General features: G+C 33.4%; 1 protein-coding gene across 1 annotated transcript; it reads right to left on the minus strand.

The window, feature by feature from the left end:
• Positions 1 to 78: 78 nt before the first annotated feature.
• LOC111085406 lies at positions 79 to 18,726 on the minus strand. Its single transcript, XM_022383802.1, has 4 exons — positions 18,672 to 18,726; positions 15,128 to 15,233; positions 11,911 to 12,077; positions 79 to 295 (listed from the first exon to the last, which is right to left on the minus strand). Exons 2-4 carry the CDS (start codon positions 15,215 to 15,217, stop codon positions 79 to 81), a joined length of 474 nt encoding a protein of 157 aa, XP_022239510.1. The 5' UTR covers positions 15,218 to 15,233; positions 18,672 to 18,726.
• Between the last annotated feature and the right edge of the window lie 6,001 nt (positions 18,727 to 24,727).

The following is a 24,727-nucleotide window of genomic DNA, read 5'->3' on the forward strand; positions in this document are numbered from 1 at the left end:
CATTCAAAAAACGTTTCACCTTAAAATTATGGCTGCTTTTAAGAAATTTAGATTTTTCACAATTACTATCAGTTTTGATCATTTTAGCTGAACATTTAGTAATGTTCCTATCTTCCAGTTCTGTGTTTTTTTTAAATTGATTGAAGTCTCCCAAATCTCTTTGCCTTGAGGTTGACAATGGACAAGGGTTGAGCCAATCATTTTGTGCTTTTTATTCTTGCCAAATGACATTCCATTAACTTGGGGTGCATTTTGCATGTTCTTTGCTGGATAGCAAACTGACTCCTTTGAATCACTGAGAAAGAAGATAAATGTCAAACAATTAAAATAAATTCCAGGTTCTCATTGATTTGACAATAGTAATTATTCACAGACTACTGTTATAAATTTTGGCCCATCTGATCATGTAATATGGTGATTTTTTTTTAGCTACATGGAGTAGACTGTTTGTAAAAGTTCAAAGTTCATCCAATAAAATTAAATAATTAGTTTTGTTTTGGTAGGCATGTTTTATAAAAATATTAGAAAGTTGAACTACTTTTTTTAAGTGTATATGTCTACTAACACATATATGCATATACATACACACACATATGTATATACTGTGTAAAAATCCAAATTTTACAATACTCAGTGACATTAACCATTATAACTAAAAGTATTATTCTGAATGTATAAAACTTTACAAAGAGTTTCTATTTTTATTCAGTCAACAAATGTTTACATGCTAATATTAATACATATTACTTCACAACATGAAATTTACTGACAGATAGGAGAATCAGGTCATTCAAACCAGTACAGATGAAAGTTTCAAGCATTCTGAAATCCATAGTATATTTTTATTCGTTATTTGCTATTTGTGTTGGTTAAGATAAAATAGGCATTAGTGCTGTGCATAAAGCTACTGGATCAGATGAAGACAAAACTGTTCACAGTATTTTTTCAATTACCACATGCATTTGTAAGTATACAGTAGAACTTCATTTATCTATATGGTTTATGGTCTCTAAAGTGTGGGAAAATGTTTGAAGGGAGACTATTATGAAAAACTGGAACAATATTATGGTGGAAAATGAAAACCTTTTATCTCTAGAAAGCAAACGTATAACTGAGGATTTTATCACAGCAGAGTTGTGTGAAATGGCAAATCAGTTAAAACCTGAGTCCCTCAATACTAACAACATTGATGTGTGGCTTGGGATTTACCATCGTCACTGATGCAGAAACTGTGAGCAGTGTTTGTGATGAGTGTAACTGTGATGATGACAGTGAAGAAGAAATTTCAAAGAAATTTGTGGAGAAGGTGCCAAGACTGCAGCACTACATATGCAACACTTTGTTTCTTAGTACAATTAGCAGAAGGATTCCAATTCTGTTAAATATGTCCTACTAAAGCAGATACAACAATAGGTTTTTCTCAAAGTGACTATAAAGCACTTTCACACCAACAGTATGTTTTCTTACTAAAGCAGTTACTAAGTAAAACCCAGCAAACATGTTTTACCTCACTGAAACAAGACTATAATGGACTTTCTCAAGCTTGAGAAAAATATCTTACAACAGTGAAATGTTTCAAAAACATTGTTACTAAAAACACTTCTTAAAAAACTTAAACTTCTTAACAAAGGGTACAGTTGGAAAACAGAATTTCAAGGGAGTTAAGAAAGGAAATAGGGCTAACAGCTTGGAAAATAATGTATTTAGGGGCAAGGATGGGCTTTTAGTTAAGGCTAAGCAACTGGTTCCAAGCACTTGCTAGTGATGAGGGAAATGTTTCAAAAATGTTTCAAAAACACTTCTTAAAAAACTTAAACTTCTTAACAAAGGGTACAGTTGGAAAACAGAATTTCAAGGTAGTTAAGAAAGGAAATAGGGCTAACAGCTTGGAAAATAATGTATTTAGGGGCAAGGATGGGCTTTTAGTTTAGGCTAAGCAACTGGTTCCAAGCACGTGCTAGTGATGAGGGAAGAGCAGGTAAGGGAAATAGATGGGATCACAAGGGATAATAATGTAAAAGCTAGTTAAGTTATAGTTGTAGGTGACTCTCTACCTAGATAGAATAGTATGTGGAGTAAATAGGAGCAAAAGAATATGCTTATGCTATCCAGGAGCAGGGGTACAGGATATAACTGATAGAACCAGAGAGATAGTTAAGGGTGCAAGTATCAATACAGTTTTTGTAGTACATGTTGGGGATAATGATGTAAGGAAAAATGGATCTGAGGAGCTTATTGATAAGTATAAAACACTGATAAGGGAATTTAAGAAAAGGGGTCATAGCTTGGGTTTTATTACGGATATTACCAAAAACAAATTGTGGGGATGAAATACTAAATAGGTCACTAGGATTGAATGCCAGGCTTAGATCAATATGTAGGGATGAGCAAATAGGCTGGATGGATTTGTGGGATAATTTTAATTGGAAAATTATATTTTTGGAATGGATGGCTTACAGTTAAACAAGGCAGGGGCTAGCATGTTAGCAAGTGCTATTAACTCAGCTGTAGTGGTAGATTCAAAGTAAAACTAGACAGAGGTGAGGGCTATGATATTAGTAAGATAGAAAATATAATTGACAAGAAAACATGTCCAACAGGCATAAAACATGAACATAATTTAAAATCTATGATTAATTGTTACTATTGTAATACTAGGAGTATTAGAAATAAAACTGATGAGTTCAAAGCAGTCATGGAAAGTGAGGATTTTGATATTATGGGTATCACTGATACTTGGTTGGATTTTAATAATTTGGATTAGAGAAATTTGTTTGAAATACCAAGCTTCAGAATATTTACTAGAGATAGAGTACTGAGAAAAGGGGGAGGAGTAGCTCTATATGTGAGGAGTGAATTGCATCCTGTTGAGTTAGAGCATATTAAAGAAAATAGCACTGAGGTTGAGTCAGTTTGGGTTAGTGGATATAAAGGGAAAAGTCTTGTAATTGGGAATTGTCATAGACCACCAGGTCAGAATGTAAAAGTTAATGAGAAACTGTATAAAGAGATTAGAATGATAGCTGAAGATTTTAATTTCAGGAATATTGAATGGTAAACTTTCGAGTCTGACAGTGAGGAGGACAGGTTTTGGAAATTGTTCAGGATACTTTTATACACAAACTGATCACAGAACCTGCAAGAGTTTGTTTTGTTTTGAATTTTGCGCAAAGCTACACGAAGGCTATCTGCACTAGCCATTCCTAATTTAGCAGTGAAAGACTAGAGGGAAGGCAGCTAGTATTCACCACCAACCGCCATCTCTTAGGCTACTCTTTTACCAACGAATAGTGGGATTGACCATCATATTATAAAGCCCCCTAACCACTTGGCCATGCTGGACTACCTACAAGAGAGGAAGTTATATTAGATTTAATATTAACATCTGATGCAAATATGATAGAAAGAGTTGTGGTTGGTGAGCATTTAAGTACAAGTGACCATTGGGATTTTACTGCATGATGAATTGAGGAAAAATAGTACCCTGATTCCAAGTATCAGGAAAGCCAATTTTGATGGAACGAGACATAATCTGGCTTCTGTAGATTGGACTAAAACGTTGGGAGGGGATCTTGAACAGATGTAGGTAGCATTTAGGGAAATATTAATATGCATACAGAACATACATATTCCCTACAGAAAAAAAAAGGGCAATGGAGCGGAACAAGCCAGTATGGTTTAGTAAAGGTTTAAGAGATCATATTAGGGATAAACATAATAATTTCAAGTAATTTAAATTTACTGGAAATAATAAGGACTTGGAGGACTCTAAAAATTAAGAGCTGGTTAAAAAGGAAGTTAAAAGGGCAAAACTGTATATGAAAGAGGGTTGGCTGAGAAGGTTAAACCAAACAATAAGGAATTCTTTAGGTATATAATGGGTGAGCAAAATGTCAGGATGAGGATTGTACCTCTTAAAAATGATAGTGGGGAGTTGATCTCTGAAGATTATGAGATGGTAAATTTATTAAATTATACATTTTCTTCAGTTTTAAAAAGGAAGATACAACAATTATGCCTCAACCAGAGCACTTAATGTATGGGGAAAATATTGAAGTAAAAGATATCATATTAAGTTCTGAAATCATAAGACAAAAGTTGGGAAACCTAAAAAAATTGATAATTCCCTTGGACCAGACAACTTTTATCCTAGAGTTATAAAGGAACTTAAAGATTTTATTTGTGAACCACTAGCTAATATTTTTATAGGTCATTGAGTAATGAAAGAGTATTAGAAGATTGGAAGATGGCTAACGTTAGTCCAATATTTAAAGAAGATGATAAACATTGTCTAGGCAATTATAGGCCAGTTAGTCTTACATCAATAGTTGGAAAGGTTTTGTAGAGTGTGATTAAAGATGCACTTAAAGCAGTTTAATAAAGTGTCAATGAGCCAGCATGGTTTCATTGAGAGAAAGTCTTGTTTAGCAAATCTTCTGACATTCTTTGAGAATGTTACTGCAAGAGTTCATGAAGGAAATACTGAGAATTTGGTTTACCTTGATTTTCAGAAAGCATTTGATAAGGTGCCTCACAAAAGACTTGTTAGAAAAATGAACTCTGTGGTTTTGGAGAAATGTTATTAAGTTGGATAGAAAATTGGCTAGGGAATAGAAAGTAGAGAGCAGTAATGCAGTTAGATCTGATTGGATCACTGTTACAAGTGGTATGCCTCAGGGCTCCGTGCTGGTTCTTCTGCTGTTTGTGATTTATATTAATGATATTGACTTTGGAATGACTAGCAAAATATTGAAGTTTGCAGATGACATTAAGATTTTTGGGATGTTGCAGACTTACAGGGAGATTTAGATCATTTGATGCATTGGGCCAATATGTGGCAGATGATGTTTAACTATCCAAAATGTAAGGTGATGCATGTAGGTTTTCACAATTCAAATTATCATTACAATTTAAATGGGAATACATTAAATACTATGGTTGAAGAAAAAGATCTTGGTGTTGTGATCAAAAAATCACTTAAGTAATCTAAACAGTGTATTGTAGCTAGCAATAGGGCTAATAGAATTTTGGGTTTCATCTATAGAAATATTGAATACAAGACAAGGGATATTATTGTTTCACTGTATAGATCACTTGTAAGGCCTCATTTAAAGTACTGTTTACAGTTTTGGGCTTCCTTCCTCAAGAGGAACATTGAATTGTTGGAGAAGATTCAAAGAAGAGCCACTAGGATGATACCTGGGATGGTGGAATTGTCCTACGAGGAGAGATTAAAATCTCTAAACTTCTTTTTGCTGGAGAGGAGAAAGGTCAGAGGGTAAAAGATTGAGGTGTTTAAGATTATTAAGGGTATTGATAATATAGATCCATACTTTTTTGTGTTTAGCAGTGAAAACAATAGGACAGTCTTACTTTTCAAACAGGGTGGTTGGCTTTTGAAATGAGCTGCCTTCAAGGGTGGTGGTGGCAGAAAATTTAAGCGAGTTCAAGAAACGATTGGATGAACATATGAGTAGTAAGGGGTGGTTATAGTTGAGAGCTGGAAGGGACATCCTTGATGGGCTAATAAGCTCCAGTTTATCCCTTTAAAATTTTATGAATTTATGTTCCAGTTACACATAATGGCACCTTATTTATCTGTGTATTTCACATATCCACAAACCCTTGTTCCCCAAAGAACATTGATAAATAAATTTCCACTATGCATACAGATGTGTGTTTATATATAAACAGAAAACATATTTTATTCCCAGTGGGAATATAGTGAAAGTTAAATTAAACATGACTGATGTATGTTTCCTTTTTATAATTAAAAAACGTTTTGTGTATCCTACTGTGCAAAATACTTACATTTAAAAAATAATGTTCATTTTTATTACAGGCCTTCCAGTCTATTAAAAAAATGACTGCATAAATATGCTGTAATATGAAAATATAACCTTTTTATAGGTTCATTGACAAAAAATGTTTAAATAATTAAAAGTTTTTTGCCAAAAAATAATTTTTCAACTTGAACCACTTAAGACCATAATATTAAGAGGGTCAAAATAGATTTTTTGTATTTTTTCAGAGAATATTTACCAACTTATCAGGCTTTTGTCACAGGTTTTGTTAACTGTTACAGCAAAAAAATTTCAAGTCGTGTTTTCAAAACATTTATGAAAATAAAAATACACACGGTTCAGGTTTATTAAAAAAATATAAATTTTACAAGTCATTTTCACAAAAATAGAACTATTTTCAAAAGTTAACATTTTCCTTACCTGAAAGTGTTTTTCTGATAAAAACTGACCTCATCACACAGATTAGCTAGAATACCAAGTCAATATGATGGAGGGTCTGGTGCAAATTTACCTAGATGAGCATCCTTCAGAAAGTGTCCAAAGGATGCCCATGGGGTGTGACACCCAGTGACGGGGATTCCATAGAAGAATGCATTTTGTTATATCCAGGGTATACTCTTCTCCTGTATAGGAAAAGGGAAGAGGCATAGAAGCCAAATTTGTGTGGCAGGGATCTGACTGTCTGAGTATTTGCACACAAGTTGTCAGACAACCAATATGTATAGGATGGATGAGCATGTTCAGACTGTACCTTGTGTGCTCACCTCAACTCTACCATCAGACATGACACCATTTGTGGGAGGAGGGTGCATGTGGTAAATATCTGTGTCCACCTCAACTCTACAGGACAGACTCCAGCTGTGGGAGGACAGCACATTATGCACTATGGATAATTGTGAACGATTCAACTCTAACATCAGACTCTATGGAACTAGCACCAGCTATGGGTATAATGGTATGTTAGAGACACATTGTGGGTTTATATAGAGTGCTTGCCTCAAATATACCACCAAAATCTACAAGACTTATGCCAGCTGCAGAAGGAGGGCACATTAGTCATATATATCAAAATTGTATAGCATCTGAAATCTACTGAACAGACTCTGGCTACAGGAGAAGGTCACAATTATTTAATGTGTGCACACCTCGACTCTACTGAACAGATTCCGGCTGCAGGAGGAAGGCACGGGTGACGTGAGTGATGTATCTGATTTATACAAAGGGTGACCTGTACTACACTAACAGTGTCACTACCACCCCACTTCTCATCATATTTGTACTCCTTGTTCTAACCCCATTGGTTGAGTTCTAATCAGTGAGGGTTCTCCATGGTCCACCACTCCAGCAACTAAGAACCAGTAAGTGGCAAGGGTCTCCTGTGCTCCAATCAACAAAGGGGGAGGGGATTCACATAAAGGAGACCCAAAGAAAGTGCCTGGATCCTCATCTGGAGACAGTGCAATGGGTTGCCATGTATCCCTATTTTTACAAGCCAACAAATGCAATCCAAAAAAGTGGGTAGAACATCTCCCTAGTGCTGGTTTTTTCTATGATAGTCCTGGAATAGGTACGATCTGGATCGGACAATAAAGTGAATATAGATATATGTACCATGAGGATACTTCAAGTGGCCTTGCAGAATACCCCATCTCATAATGGGCACATGTAGAGCCAGGCAGATTGTATGAGCACTTTTGTTATCCTGGCTTCATGCAGATTTCAGGTAAGTATATCCTGAGAGACAACAACCAGTCACCTCATGGGATCCTATGTAATGAAATAGGGTTTCTGGAAGAGAAATAATATGTATTCTTCCCAAAGATGGTGGGGTGATTAAAGAATGGCAACCTGTGGAAGCCAAGAACCATCAGGAGATAAAACAGCCAGAAGGTGTAAAGAAGGAAATGAATGTGGAGAGAGTCTACATACCCACCAGGAAGAACTCATCCAAGGGCTGTCAAAGAAGATATGTAAGAAAATGAAAAAGGTGAGAAATTAATAATGAAGAAATGGGAAGCAGTATGTGAACATCCACATCCCAAGATGAACATGTCATCGAGGAGTTCACTGACCCATCCAGTTAGGGAAGAAGGAAATAGGTCCATGGAAAAAGTGGGACAGATAGACAGGAACTCCTAAAGGGAAAAGTTTGTGATAAGGCACACTGAACAGCCCAACAGGACTCAAGCTTGGTGTAAATGACCCAATATGTGAGAGAGATTGAAGGGAGATGTATGGTGTACCTCCTGAGCAGTAAAAGTCAGTCAGAGTAAGTAAGGATCAGTCTATGGAGGGGAAAATAAAAGTGCAGTGGAAAAGGTATAAGATGCATCTAAAGGAAATACAACAGAACAATGGTAATCATAAGAGATAGATGGTACACAAATCAGGAAGTCATACCTCAAATAGGTATGCAATAGATCATGCAAAACCACATTAAGGTCTCAGTCAGACAAGTGAGTTAGACGAGGAGGAATGAGGAGAACAAAGGAGCAAAATATAAAGGAGAGGACAGGAGAAAAAAACACCTCTTGGTTAGCAGGAAATGAGAAAAGCAACCTGACAACTGGGAAAGGCTAAGACAGAGAATCCACCAACAAACAGTTGAGTGTGAAAGGCAGAAAGGTGGTGCAAAGAATTACTGCAAGAAGGAAAGGAGTGGCTGAAGAACAAAAGACAAAGACTTACCAGAAATGGTGCTAGACAAATACAGTGAAGGTTACAAGAATGTGACAAAAATACCACATTAGTGGAAATTACAGCCTGATAGGTGACAGATCGGGCAAATTTCATGCATGAGGATGGAGAGAGAATATCCCTCAATAAAGAAGGGAAGTGTGAGAATGAGAAGCAAGAGAGAGGGGATAATGAGAAGAGAAGGGGGAGTTCAAATATCAAGTGGTCCTAGGCTAAGGCAGTCAAAGAGACACCAACAGTTGTGCCCCAAAAGGAGTAGTGTGTAAATCCGAGGCCCAAAAGGAGGAGATGAACAGAGAAGTATGTGTAGAGAAAGAGGTAAGACCAGGCCTGAGTGAGAAATCAACAGCCAGAGCCTAAGGATGAGGAATAGAAGATCATAAGAGAAGAAGCCCAGAGTTGAGAAAAGTGTCAAAATCGTCTAACATGGACATGTCCAACCAAGTGTTAGCTCCATAGAAGGTCTGGGGTGGAGAGAATATTCTATTTATAGAATAGCTTGGCCAAGAGAAGCAGTCCACCATCAAGATTGAAGCTCCTGGCAAAGAATGTGAAGAGGCTCAGAAGTGTTTGGTTAACACCCAAAACAAAAACACCCTGGAACAGCAGTCACAAGGATGGTTGAAGCAGGAAAAGCCCATGGAATAGGTTGAGTGGAACATGGCCAAATGAGTCATCAATAGGGGTAGAAAAGGGAACATGTTCAACAAAGAGCAAAAAGGTCAAGTATGTTGATGTGAAGTGAATTCTTGTTCAGCATCTAAATGTCAGAAGTCTTGTCCTCATTGAAAAAAGTATTTCAATCAGAGAGAGAAGCATTGAAGAAAGAGATATCTGGTTTGAGTGGTGGTAAGGGAATGAAGAAAGAAATAAGAGCAAGGTCCAGTTATCGTGCCAATTCCTTGAGAAGAAACTCAGAAAGGGGGGGGCAAAGGACTCCAAGAAAGAAAACCTTGGGTCCACAAGGTTCATTGTAGGAAATACAGAATAAGATATAAAGGCAAAAGAACCTCTCACACAGGGAGAAAACAAAAAGTCTAAAACCTGATGACCAGATACGACATAGATCACAGGCAAAGACCCTCACAATACCAACAAATACAAAAAGAGAGAAAGGAGATGTCACAGGGAAGAGCAAAGAATGGGAAGACACAAAAAAATGGACAGGACAAAGAAAACAAAGGGATGACACATCAACCACAGCCAACTGCAGACCGGGGTAAAAAAGACCATAGATGGGGTCAGAGGGAGGAGAAAAGAAAGTGAGAACAAAAGTGAAAAGAAGAGTGAGGAAGGAGACTAAGGTGTAGAAATGGAAAACGACTGTCAGCAGAAATCGAAACCAGCAACAGGAGAAAAGTACCCACAGAAACATACATATGTGATAATCACTGGCAAAAAGAGTGACAAATGGTAAGATAATTAAAAAATAACAGAGGAGAGCCTGGAATCTGGAATGGAAAGGTAGGAAAGAGACAGATCTAGATGAGGAATAGGAATAGAGGGCAAGGTTGAGAAAGAGGAAAAAAAACCTGGAAGATAATAGGGATGGAAATCATATAGCATCAGACCAGGTCACCAGGAGAAAAAAACATCACTGAAGATATCTAGTTAACAAAAGGGAATCAGATGAATAATAACTACACAAGGAGTACAGTGAAGAGGAATGTAACTCAACTCAATGAGCCCCAACAGCAGGGAACAAAGTACAGAGAGATAGAACAGAAGAAGTGGAAAAAGCCAAACAGAGCTGAGAATGAATGTCTACAGAAGCCATCAGATAAAAGATGGAGACAGGTGAGGAAATATAGAAGGATAGAGTGAATAAGACAAAAAACACAAAGATAGGGAACTAGAAAGTGAAATAGAAGGTAAAAAGCTCAATCCCCAAGCTGACCACCACATAGAAAACAAAGAGAGGGAATCAGGAAAAAGAAGGGAAGAAAGTCTCAAATTAGGACAAAAGGAGTCACAAACATGAGGAGGATGAGGCATTTGAACATGAGAAAAGAGTTATTAGATAAAGGAAACAGTATAAATCATAATAACAAGCAAGGAGATAAGACAAGATAAACCTAAGATTTGCGAGTCAGAAAGTAAAAAATTGAAAAATAATAAAAAACACAGGCAGAGAGGATGAAAAGGAACATACCTGAGAAGGAAATCCAGAAAGAGATTGAAAGGTTAAATTCATTTCACAAAAGGGAAAATACTACCCAAAGCAAATCAGGTGAAGGTTGTAATCTAATAGAACATTCCCAACTAAGGAGAAAAACATTTGGCCAATGAGATGGGAGCAGGAAACCAATTAAGCATGTGGTAATCCACAATACCTTGAACAATGGCTGCAACAACCCAGACAATTAATGAGCCTTCGAAAGCTACAACAGAAATAAGTACTAAATGCGAACAATTTCCCACATTCAAGAATAAGTATAAATCACCGGCACTTGAGAATTCATAATAAAAAAATTAAAGTTTTTGAAACAAAAATCAAAGTTTTGTTAACAATGCAAATCTCAATAAATTTAACATAGACAAGAAACTTAAACATACTTATACAATACAATACTGAAAAGAAGAATGAAGATTTATGAGTGCAAATTCATAGGGCAAGTAAATGAACATGGAAGTGTGTCACTCTGCTATTGGTGGAGGGCTTTTGCCACATTATGACATCATCATGCAGTGGTGCAATTCACATAAAATCATGTGAAATTAGGTGAGAGTTGCCTCAAGGCTAGTAGCATGGAAATTTCTTTGGCAGTCGTGCTGTGATGATGAAGATAACTAATCTGTGTAAAGAGGTGAGTTATCACGTTAGAATGTAGGCTTTAAGAGGTTTTATAGGTCACTGGGAGGCCTGATATTACTATAGCTAACAATTGGTACTGCTTAATAATTACCAGTGTTTAGTTATATTAAATATGTTACTAACTATATTAACAACATAATGGGCTTATGGCCAGCCTGACATCTTTACAAAAGGAGAAAAAAATTCATATGAAATATGGTGTAATACAAAGCAGACATATTTTATGCTATAATAACTAAATGTAACATTAAATGATTAACATTGACAGTAAAATTATCTCATCTGGAATAGCATACCTACAATTTTACAAAGACACAAAGTGTATTTCAAATCATCTCTATACAAAATAAATTGCTTATAATAATTAATGATAAGTTGAGTTTTCTATACTTTAGCTATTACAAAGCCCTAGTACTGTTCTTAAATAATACCAATGGTATTATTCAGTTCATGTTTATGCAAAATAAGTGCCAGCTCACAGTTATGTGATCTTGTTTGTTACTGAAGGCCCTACCTTTTACTTTTTCAACTTATATAAACTTCCAATTGACCTGACTGGATATATGAAATAAACTTAAACCTACTTATGCTTACCTTTGCTTAAAAGGAGACTGAATAGACATATGGGACGAATTTGGTATAGTCTTTTTCACTTTCAACAGAAATTTTTGTACTGAAGACAACTCCGCAAGCTCCTTCTTTAGATTCTTAAAATTTTCAGAATTTAATAAAAAGTCCCTGTGATTTTCAGTAGTCACGTGCTGTAAGTCAGACAAAAAACAATTTAAGATTGTTTTAAAACCAAAAGCTTAATATTATTAAAAATAATCAAAAATGCTGGTAGCCTTTTGCATCCCAAAAATTACTGCCCAATAGGTCTTTTGTTCAATAATAGAGTTCATCAGTTTGGATAGCCAATTGGAGACAATAGATGCTTTGAAATGCCATATATATATATATATAGTACAGTACTTTAAAAGTTATGGTTTAAAAGATGAAAGCTAGCAAGTATCAGAAACCAGTAGGTCTGAAATTTGTGATTAAAATTAAACAAACTGAGATAGGTTTTTTACCACTTTCCTTCCAATCTGTTTGTTTTACATGATTATTGGTTTCTAATGCTTTTTCGATTTTAGCATTTAAACCATAAAATTTTTTCGTTTTCATATATAAAAATAATTATCTATTTTTTAGAATGCTTTTAACTGTTAATTGTTATAAGCCACCTGATATGATAGATGAATTCAAAGAAATTGTGTCATGAGGTCAGGGTAGTTGCTCATGACCCAATAATTATTTAATATTGATTTTAGATACACTGATTGGAACTGCATAGGGTCAAGTAGTGAGAGGTTTCCTGAAGTGATTCATAATATTTTGTGGTTTTCTATACCAAATGGTTCAGAAGGCTTATCAAATGATTTGTTTTGTTTTGAATTTTGTGCAAAGCTACACGAGTGCTATCTGCGCTAGCCATCCCTAATTTAGCAGTGAAAGACTTGAGGGAAGGCAGCTAGTCATCAATACCCACCTCCAATTCTTGGGCTACTCTTTTACCAATTAATAGTGGGATTGACTTGTACATTATAACACTCCCACGGCTGAAAGGGCAAGCATGTTTGGTGAGACAAAAATTGTGAGTCAAGTCCCTAACCACCTGGAATGCAACTTTAGATTAACTGACTAATAATTAAGATGTGATTGCAGAGCTGAAGTGTGGAAGAGTTGGGGAAGATGATCATTTAATTTCTAACTTTCAAAAAACCAATTTTGTGAGACCAGGAGACAAGATTTGTCATCAGTGGATTGAAATAATAAGTTAAAGGTGATGTGGGATAGATCTGAATTTTTTTTAAATAAACTGCTTTTAATTCAACATAAGCATGTTTATCTATAATGATGAAAAGGATAACGGATAAACTCAAATTTAATTAGCTTACTACAGACATAATAGAGTATGTTAGCAATATTACTGACCCTGACCCAAATCATGTGAAAGAAAGGACTAAAATGTAACAACAGATAAAGTACCAGGAACAAAAAACAAGATTTTTTCCTGGGTTTTAAAGGATACCAAAGCTCTCTCTTTTGTTTTTGATAATTCGGCAGAGAGTAAGCAAATGCTTGAGGATTGGAGAATTGCTAGTGTTACTGCTATTTTTTGAAGAGGTGATAGGAGTTGCCCATGAAGTTAAAGAGCAGTTAATCTTCTATAGTAGAAAATATTCTAGAAAGTTTGATTAATTGATAATTGGCTTATAAAACAATTAACTGTTAGCAGTAGTAGCCACTGGCTGTTTCTTTACAAGTATAAAAGGATAATCAAATTTTTAGTTTCTCCTCTCTCAAAGGATGGATGTGCAGGAACAGTCTTAGAGGAACAAAGTTTCTGGTTTAAAGAGGAGCATTACTAGGATGATTCTGGGGATGGAAGGATTATCTTATGGAGACAGGTTAGGATCTCTTTACGTATTTTTTCTTATCAAAGTTTATAAGATTATCTATGGATTTATAGGATAAAAGCCTCTGATTTCTTTAAGCTATATTCTCAAGACAGCAAAGACACAGGATAATTGGCTGGCTTCTTACAAAAGCTTAAAAGGAGAATCAATAATTTCTTGAAAAATAAAGAGGGATTTAAGTTTTTACTTTTTCTTCTCTTAAGGGTGGGTGTACAAGGACAGCCTTAAAGGAAAAAATAGTTCCATGTTGACCTATGTTGTTAAATTAAAATTTTAGAGTAAATAAATCTTACTGTAATGAAACAATGGCTGGCCATCTATATATCTATGTGACAGAAATAATATATACAACGGTGCCATCTGTTGTGCTGGTATACAAGATCTCAATGCCAGAAGTGATGATTGAAGCTCATGTAACAGTGCCATCTATCAAATGGCACCACAAACAAAGATCCGTAGAAATTTTCACACTTTAGGTATTCAAGATTCAGACATTTAGAAAAATAACTATGATATTTGTAACAACCATTTCTTTATAACAGAACACAATTTTAAATGAAAGTACTCTCCTCACAAGAACACGACTTTGACTAGATCTGTAAGCGAGGGTTTGATTATATCTTTATTGATGTAATATTTAAATGTAGTACTGAGAAACTGAAGTTCTTAAAAACAAAATTAATTTTTTTCAATAAAGGGTAGCACTTTTAAAGTATAAAACATTGTAGTCTATATCAGTAAAATGTATGAAAATTGTAAGCTCTGTGCATTGAATCATTTTGATGCAATGTGTTGTGTATGACTAAAAAGTACAATTCAAACACTTTTCCCATGCAGTACTTCTCAGACAAAATATACCTTTTTTAGAAAATGTTAACTTTTTTTTTTTAATTTTTCATAATGAGGTATGAATACTATGATTACTAATTGCTAGCATAAATAGCCCCCCCCCCCTGTAGGGCAGTGTTTCTACTAGTAGACTAAAAGATGAAATACTCAAAGTTCAAACTTTCAGGAATTAAATCAACTAACTCCTTACAAAAAAAAAATCATTAAATACACTGGACAAACAATATATTTTATAAAAATTACTTATAAAAAAAAGGCCTGTATAAGAATTTAATATTATAACTACAAAATGCAAAAAAATAGGTTCTTAATACAAAATGTAAGCTCTACAGTGTAATAAATACTGTAATGCCACAAAACACACATTTTCAACATTTCTAATGCTCTTAGTAATGAAATCTAACATGCTGGTGTAAGACATAACATAACTTAGTATCAAACTTATTATCACTTATATGCCTATTTACACAAAAATACATTTATGAAATCAATTTCAGTACCTTTTGTTGATTGGCATAATGACAACTACAAAGCTCACAATATCCACTTGTAAAAAGCTGTGTTCTTCTCTGCTGAAGTTTTGAAAACATTTTAAGGTTGAACTTACTGCAAAGAAGAAATTTTTTTTAGAATTTGCTTTAAATGATTAACATCAAAATATTTAAAGATCATTTTAAGAATAACTTACAACTTAAGGTTTTAATATAACAGATATACGAATTTCAGATTAGTGAACATGTAACTGTTTTAGCGAGACTAGTGAAAACTGTTCTAATTATAAGTAGTCATACACAAAAGGTTACGAAAGCTAAGATAATTTACTTTTCCTACAAATATCTCTACTTGAGAATAACATATAATGTCAGGCCTTAAATACAATTACATATACGTATCAGTAACTAAACCAGTAAATTAAAGAAAATAAAAATATATCTAATTATTGTATATTCTACGATAGCACATTCACGATTAGATATTTATGGTGGGAAGTAGAAAATTCTGCCAATACTGAAAATTTTTTTTGAGCACTCACAAACAAGTCTCTCCCTCTAATTTTGCTAACACATGCACAATCAATGGTAATAAGCTTATGGTATAAATCACTGTGCAGACATGTGAGTACATTAAAAATATGACTCGAGGATAAAACTGAACCAAAAAACGATCCACATGAATCAAATCCAAAAATTTATTTTTGTTGAGAATTTTCCTACCAAAACTGCAGCAGTATGAAATTCTATACCTAACGCAGAACTCTTCCACCCATAGATATGACTAGCTGTCTATGATGTACTTCCAACTAGCCACTAAAGATGGGGATTCATCTAATCTATGAAAACGGTGTTATTATAATTCAATATTAATATCAGACATTTTTGGTAATTAAGGGTCAATCATATATGTTCTGTTTGAAAAACAATTCCAATTATTTAAACATATGCCTTCTTCAGAGTGTCTTAATTCTTCTTTTTGTTTCACAGATAATGAGCCATTTTTATAAGTATTCTCAAGTTCACTGACATCCCTTTGAGTAATCAGAGTTTGTCTTAATTCTTCTTTTTGTTTCACAGATAATGAGCCATTTTTATAAGTATTCTCAAGTTCACTGACATCCCTTTGAGTAATCACGTAGGAACTATAAAAGAGCATGAGGCTTGCCAGAAAATGTACTGTGGAGTGAAAATCTGAATTCTCCAACTTCGATGAAAAGAAAGAAACTACATACACTACAAAACACAGTGGAACAATCATTATTTAAAACACACACAACAATCTCAGGATCCTCATCCTGGCCATTTTTACCATAAAGCCATGTATTTTTGGGAAAAACATTTACTAGTAAAACTAGCATGCAATTCAAACATGAAGCAAACAAATAATCAAGAACTAAAGAAAGAATACATCAAAGTAGATAGAGTTTCTTTCATGAACAGCATAACAAGCCTGTAGTCATTTCAATTTTGATATTTATTGCTCTTGTTTTATGTCTACTTTGCTCAAAGTTAAGGATTTAATTTTTTCCTGTCAATTTGTATTTAAAACAATCATGTTTAGTATAAGTAAACTCATCATTTCCTTGAATATTTATAGCAAAACAAACAGTTCATGCATCCTGACCACTCAGCACTATTTTTTATATGACATAAAGACTCTTGTTGGTCAATTACACTAACTAACTTGATTGACTTAATGAATAATCAGTACTATTTTTACACAATACAACCTGACTATGATAGCAGTGATTACAATTGTCAAAACAAAAGCTATAAAACTGTGATTAATCCAATAACTGGACAACAGTTAGAGGAACTAACAACAATAAAACTTCAAAGTATCATGGTAGTATTATTAGCAGTTCAATTTTTGTTTGTTTTTTGTTAAGCAAAAAGCTACACAATGAGCTATTTGTGATTTGCTCATTATTAGTACTGAAAACCGATGTTTAGCATTATAGGTCCACAGACTCACTGTTGAGTCACTAACAGACTGCAACAGGTAAACTTTATTTGATAGAAAAACATACTTAACTATTATGGATTTTTTTCAAATTTGGTACACTGATAGTTCTTTGCAACCTAGAATTAGAAGTCTCATTTGGTGTAAATATAAGCCACCTGTGCAAAGTTATTCAACAAAAAATTCTGATCCTGTCTACGCAAAAAGTCACGTGAACTATTGGCCTAATATTTTTAATACAGCTTCAACTAATAGTAAAATTGGATCGTTTTTAAATTTTTTGTTATTAGTATTAAAAACGGCTGATTTAGAGTGGCAAAACTAAAAGCAAAAGGACTTAAAGATACGTAAATATTGGTTAGGCCAAGCAAACTAGATTAACAGTTTATAGCTCAAATTTTAAAAAGAATCATACAGGTGGATGTTTATTATTCATTGCCAACTTTTCAGCACAAATTTACTAAATTTTATGAAATTATCCTAATTAAAGAGCATTTAGCATCACGTGATATTAGCTTAAGCAGTTAGCATAAATAATGATGCTTGATACAGCTGTACCAATTGCATGGGGGGATGACAAGAAACTGTTAATCTAAATTCCATGGCATTAGTATAAAGGAAGTTTTAACACTATTTTAAGAGAGGAAAAACTACATTAATATATTTTAAAGAATCTGGTTGTTTCTGTAAAGTATACATCTGTTCCAAATAATAGGGTTGTGATCCTAAAGCTAATGTTGGTTACTATCATGTGTCACTATCTTACTTGCTATGGTTTGTTGGTGTGTATTGACAAAAAGTCATGACATCTAATAAAAAACATCTTGTATTTTATTTTACCCACCATCATACCCAAGGTTGAAAAAAAATGTGACCTGGCTAACTATTGAATGAATATTTGCTGTAAAATCCTTATCAATGCTATAAGTGTAGCTACCAGTTTGGCCACCAATTTTAATTTCATTCCTTTAAGTCGCACGCTCAATCCTTTTTTAGCCACATCTTTTTTTTCACACCTAAGATGGTTTTGATTAGATTTAATTCAGAGACGGAATTGTAGATATTCTACATTAAGCATACACACATACGTATGTAAATATATATATATTTTTATATTAAATAATGGTGTAGGAAACATGACGTATGCCTGTATACCACAAGTGTAGTTTAACTATGGTATAAAGCTCCAGTTTTCAAGTGAATCCTGGTTAGTAGATACCACCATTTTGTATTTGTTAGTGTAATAATATCCCATATTATGGTAATTTTAGAATTGATCCTGCAGACAAAGTCCAATATTTTATTCACTTAGGTATTGCACTGAGGTATTAAGCCGAAAACACATTAGAAATTTTAACCATTAAACACTGGAGATGTAAAAAATACATATAACAAATAAAATGAAGCTAGGTAAACTCTGTCAGTTTTCTTGCTTCAATATAATTAAATGTAAATAACGGATTTTCATTAATAAAAATCCACCCTGTAATTCAAAGATTCTGTATCATGTGAACATAAAATAAATTGTATTCTGATCCTTATTCTGAAAAAAAAAAAAAAAGATTACAATACAATAAACATTCAAACCTGTTTTCAGTAGTTTTATTTTTTCTAATAACAAAGTCACTTGTCTGCTTTTTATTTAGACCACTAGGCTTTAAAGCTGGGAATGGACAAGATCCTCTTAATAGGGTCAAATTTATTTCAGGCCACCGTCCAAGATTTTTGTATTGTGGTCTATAATTGCTACACAAGAAAAATAAATAAATAAAGATTACTCAAAAAATAAAATTACCCATTTTTCAGACACTACATCACTACAGAGAGACAGCTAATATCTGTGTTTAGTAACCATACACAATAACCAAGTTTTATGTGTATACTTTTTGGCAATAATATAGAAAATTAAATAAATAAAAACAAAGGAATTGATAAAGCTTCAAACTAATTAAAATAAGACTTATCATTTTACAGCCTATGAATGACAAAGCATTTTTAACACTTCAAATCTTTATTTTGAGAATCTCAATTGTCCAGACATTGACTTTCTCTGAAGTTTCCATATTAAATATGTATTTTATTAGTGTTCTTATGTATAGTAAGTATCTGTAAAGAGTTACAAAGCTTATTAAAATATACCTTTCCTCTGAAAGATTATTCCATTTAAAACTAATTTCTGGTACAAAAATCTTAAAACCAATATCAAACAAATATAAGACTAATCCAAAACAGATTCGTCAAAAGAATTCATTATAAAAACGCAAGATAAAAGAATATAAAATAACTTAAAAGAAAAGACCTTTAAATATCTTGTCCATCTTTACAAATAAAAAAGTTTACATTGGGAAGTCTTTTATTTTTTATCTGTTATTTTATGGTGATTATCGATAAATCCACTTGTGTTAGATTGTTTATACTTTACTCAGAAATCTATTCAGTTTTTTGAACTCCATGCACAATACATATATACATACGTACTTTAAGTCCTCATTTCTAAATTAATACTTTTTAAACGTTGAATTTTTTCTGTACAGACTGTTAAACAATTATTCATTATATTTAACAATCCTATTTGGTTTACTTAATAACAAATAAAACTTATCATATTAGTGTAATCAACTTCATAAACTTGGTTTACAAAATATGACTTAATCATGATCATACTTACTTATTAATGTCCTCTACTTTTATAAACGGACCATGAAATCTGATTGTATCACCAGTGGTGCTATGGTAGCCATTCCTTTCACTCAGCTAAAATTATAAAATTGATATAATATTAAAAACACACAACATGAAATACTTTTTGCCAGCGATATATTTCTTCTTGTAATTTATTTATTAGCTAAAGAGAACTTTTGATGATGTAATATGACATTAAGTTCATACTAGCCTTAAAAATATCTAGGAAAAGGGTAAATTAAAAAAAAATGTTTTGAGAAGCATCAAGTTAGCTGAGATTAATGAGGATTATCACGCTATCTTGTACAAATAGGTGTTGATTGAACATTAGTCCAAGTACTGATGTTAAAGGTATAAGATTATTTGTAAACATAAGCCAAAAGTGTTTAAAAGTGGTTTAAGCTTTTAGGAATGTTTAGAGTTAACTTTGTCTCATTAAGTGGACTGGACATTGTATTTTCACCTGATAATTTAAAATAACCTGCCAATGGAAGAGCTATATCACAACACTTTCTCTCAGGAGTGGAGATTTATTTTGGTGAAAACAGAACTTGGAATATACTTGAAATAGAGTCTTAACTGTTAAAGTTGGTGACCATAAGGTCAAGTAGTGAGATTCAAGGGTTACTCAAGATGATGAAGACAAGATTAGATGGAATAAGACAGAAAATTTAAACAAGATCAAGAAAAAATTTACAGAAAAATAAACAAATATCAAGGTCAAGAAACAGGAAATTAAAAGACCAAAGTGAATGTGATGGCAAATTAGAAGTAAGAGATGTACTATTTAAAGAATTGAAAATAAAAATCAAAGCAATTGAAGACAATATATATAAAAATATTGGGGATGTACAAAGGGAATACAACAATAAGATTGAAAAGGCTTGAAAAGACTGTAATGACGAGATTGAAGAAGTACAAAAGTACATAGATGAAGTCAGAAATGAAGTAAAGAAAAATATCATTGAGTAGAAAAGAACAGTGACAGAATAAGACATCCAGAAAATGAATTATAAAATGTAAAAACTAAACCAACCACACCTTTTGCTGCATGGGCTCAAGAGTTCTAACTAAAAACACAATCTACTAATAAGTAAGGAGTGGAAGAACATATTTGGTCTACACTTATTACCACTGCTGCTACTCCAGTCATAACACTATCAAGTCCAGAGTTTAGCTAACCAATTCAACAACGGCCAATCGAGAAACCAACAGACTATGATAGGAAGATACCATTGGAGTCATAGCAAGCTCAGTTTGAAGTCATTTCTAGAGTAAATGGGTAAAATAGTGATTAACAAGCCATCCATCTTGCTGCCCACTTAAAAGTACCAGCTTTGACAATATTAGGTAATCTTCCAGCTGGGAGCCATAACAACTATCAAGCATTGGTAGCAACTTTATCTAACATGTTTGTAGTATCACACCAGAAAGAAATGCCCAAAGCAAGACTCTAAAACAAGGTAGATAGGAAAGAATAGACAAAGATATGAGAATCAGGCTGAAGCAAAGTCAATGTACATATCTAAAGGAAATGCTGCAGTTAGGGAAAGAACTGAAATATTTCAAAGTTGCAGATAAACTACTAACAGAGTCATCTAGATGTTACTAGAATATTAAATAATGCAGTATTGAAACATCAATGTTCCCTAAAGATAGTCTAAAGAACTGGAAGAAATAACTAGACAACTAGTTAAACAGAACAGAGGAAATAAGCCAGAAGACAATAGATGCTTCAAGTGTAATTGAATGGACATACAGCCAGAAACTGCAGGCAAAGGACTGTATAGAATAAGGGTTTTCAAAGGATACTAGAAAGAGGTAACTTTCATAAGTGTAAAAAACCTGGCCATAACAGTCAAGACTGTAATATATCATCAGCTGTCATCAAACCCAAGAGACAGTGCCCAACCAGATCAAAGGAACACAAAGCTACTGAGACATCAAGAACAGGAATTAGTTGGATTTATAAAGTGAAGTTTATCTGACAATACTCCATCTTCCATGAATGAGAAAAAAATTCATCATTTGAAGTAAAATCATCCACAAGTCCATGGGATTATTGATGAAAAACCTTGTTTTATGCTGACTGACACCATTTCTACAGCAACAAATATTCATTCTGATTTGTTAATGAAAAATGGGAAATTGCCTCCAGAGATGAAAAAAGAAGATGGGTTGATGCAAACAGCAGGTAAACATAAAATTTCAGCAAAAGGGAAGTTACTCTTACTGTAGGAAGCTTTTTTATGCCTCACAATGTTTGAGCAATTTGTATGGAGGAAGAGTGCATTTTAAGAACTTCTTTCATGCAGAGACATGGGTGTGAGGTTAGGCTTAACTCAAGTAACTTCATAGTCTATGACCAGGAAATTCCTTTGCAAGACAATTACTACACCACAGGTTGAATTTTTGAAACAGGGACAGCGATCATTGCATCACCAAGAAGAGAAATACTCAGACCAAGAGTTGTTAACAATATTTTTTTACGTAGTAAGTGGGGCATGGTGGAACCAAATACTTCAGCATGTCCTGAGGAATTGGTGGTTGGAAAACTCATGGTTGTGAAGAATAAAGATATATAAACATGTATTCACCCAGAAAAGACTTAAATCAACTATTGATAAAGCAGAAGACAGCTGTGGTGTGAATGCTGTTAAGACTGGATTCCACTGAGGTGACATGGTATGGATGAACAATTCTCTTTGCAAGAGAGTACAGTCTTCAGATTTAAGTAAGTGTTCAGAGAATAGACAATTGAAGCCAAAAGACATCCACAGTGATTATATTTGGAAGTACATTAGTGAGGGAACAGCTAACTGGGTAACTCCAGAGAAGAACTTATCAGCAGAACTTTGACCTGTGGAGAAGCCTACAGTTCCTGACAAGAATGCTTCCAGAGGATCATCAAGAATGGAGCTGCCAGTGGGTTCATCCAACTATCTTCCCAGAGTGAGAACTCCCTTAGCAACAACAAAGAGCAAGATGCCATTCCATCTGTACAACAAGGTCCTCAGAAGAGAAAACCACCAAAAAGACATGGTGAATGAACAATTTAGTGTAGTGTTTTATTTTATTTTGTGTAAGGATTGCTGAAGGGAATTAACAATCTAGAAAGGGGCAGTGTTACAAAATATATATTTTTAATGTTGTAATTTATTTTTTAGCTAGAGGGAGTTGTGGTTTTTTGTGATGTAATGTCAAGTTAGTTGAGAGTTGAGAAACAAAGAAAGTTAGCTGGAATCAAAGAGAGCTACTGTGCTAATATGTACAAGTAAGTGAATTGATGGTACATTAGTCTTAGTTCTGTTATTAGAGAGGTATAATATCATTTGTAAACATAGACCTAATATACTTACAACGGTTTAAAAGTGATTTATGCTTGCACTAGTTTGTTACAATTTAATAAACCAAAACTACTTAAATACAAAGATGGAATAGTACTAATTTGTTTTTTATCCATTCTTTCGTACTGCTAAATTATTTGCTTAAAAAATTAACGTTAAACCCAAAAAAGAAAAATTCTAGAACAGAACTATACTTTTCACCTTAATCAGCTTTCATAACCTCAATAGTGAGTCAAACAGAAGGGAAAATTTACCAAAGAAAAACATGTGGTTACTTTATATCAGTAAGGAGAAAACAGGAGTTTTGTGCATAATAAGATCTGGTGCAACCATACTACACTAATACACAAAGGTGTGTTAGATATTAGAAAAATGAATACATTTTGGGAATTTTTCAGTCAACCTCTAATAAAACCAGTTTTATTAGCCAGCTTGTCGATATGCATGAATATTCAATTATAAAACAAGAATAAAACTGGCTGTTGTACCTGAATAATTACTCAAGATTTTGTACCTAAAACAAATATCCTTTAAAACAATTAACATATAAAATTTAGGTAGTTATCAATTTAATGAAAATAAATGCCATTATCCTTAAACTTGAAAATAATAAAACTAATACAGTTTCATTAAATCAAATTTTATGTTCAATGACATCTTTATATGCTATATGCAACAATAAATTAAAGAAAAGTTAATATAACTAACTATTTTTGCAAATTAATCACTGAGAAGGGAGAAAACACATTTTATCAAACAAGTTAGCAAAAAAATTAATGACTTATCAACCATCAAGAGCCAATATACTACTTTATGTGAGATTGTCCACAACAACAATAAACTATTCTTGACAGTTTACTACATCACCCCCTTTCATGTGATCAGATCATACAAGATTATTCCCTGTAACATCAATTAATGTTGTATCACTCTCAGACTGGCTTCATACACTAAATTACATTGTTCCTAAACTATGCAAGTTATTCTACAAACAAATTACAGTAAGTCAACGAAAATAAACACTGCACTCTCCAAGTTACTACAGTGTAGAAGAAAAAGTTTCAGGCACTTTTGTTTTAAAATTAATATGTATATCTTAAAAAAGTTTACAAGTATTAATATTGGAACACAGACAAAGAATCCAACAGTTTGATATTTGATTTTTAAGTATTTTGGCATAAGAGTTAGTACATAGGCTCCAAAGAACTAATACATATAGTGTACATTAAATTTAGCAAATTAGTCGACCAAATACCGAAAACTAAAAGATCATTATATGACCACTATGTCACGCCTTCAATTGCTGATGCTAATGTAAAAACTAAATAACTCCAGAATAAAAACTTATGCCTATTAAAGTTGATGATGAAGATTTTATTATGACTGAAGAAAATGGAAGTATTTCATCACTTCCTACTCAAAATAATTCATCAATCTAACATTACTTGTACAGAATGTTTAATGAAAAATGAAAGTCTGATCACCTATTTGTTCATGATGTTTATGCAAGTAAACATTGTTTTCTATATCTTAAACATCCCTCTACACAAAACTACTTTTACAAGCTTCACACACATTAAAACTTCCCAGCCACAAACAGCTAGCAGAAAACAT

The sequence above is a fragment of the Limulus polyphemus genome, unplaced genomic scaffold (genome assembly GCF_000517525.1).
Source record: "Limulus polyphemus unplaced genomic scaffold, Limulus_polyphemus-2.1.2 Scaffold18, whole genome shotgun sequence".
NCBI lineage: Eukaryota > Metazoa > Arthropoda > Merostomata > Xiphosura > Limulidae > Limulus > Limulus polyphemus.

Excerpts from the sequence above, each read along its gene's own strand:
- LOC111085406 (XM_022383802.1), bottom strand. The coding sequence starts at position 15,217 with ATGTTTTCAAAACTTCAGCAGAGAAGAACACAGCTTTTTACAAGTGGA. Across the intron at positions 12,078-15,127 it reads ATTATGCCAATCAACAAAAG|CACGTGACTACTGAAAATCA; the intron begins GTACTGAAATTG and ends TCTGACTTACAG. Across the intron at positions 296-11,910 it reads CAGTCTCCTTTTAAGCAAAG|TGATTCAAAGGAGTCAGTTT; the intron begins GTAAGCATAAGT and ends CTTCTTTCTCAG.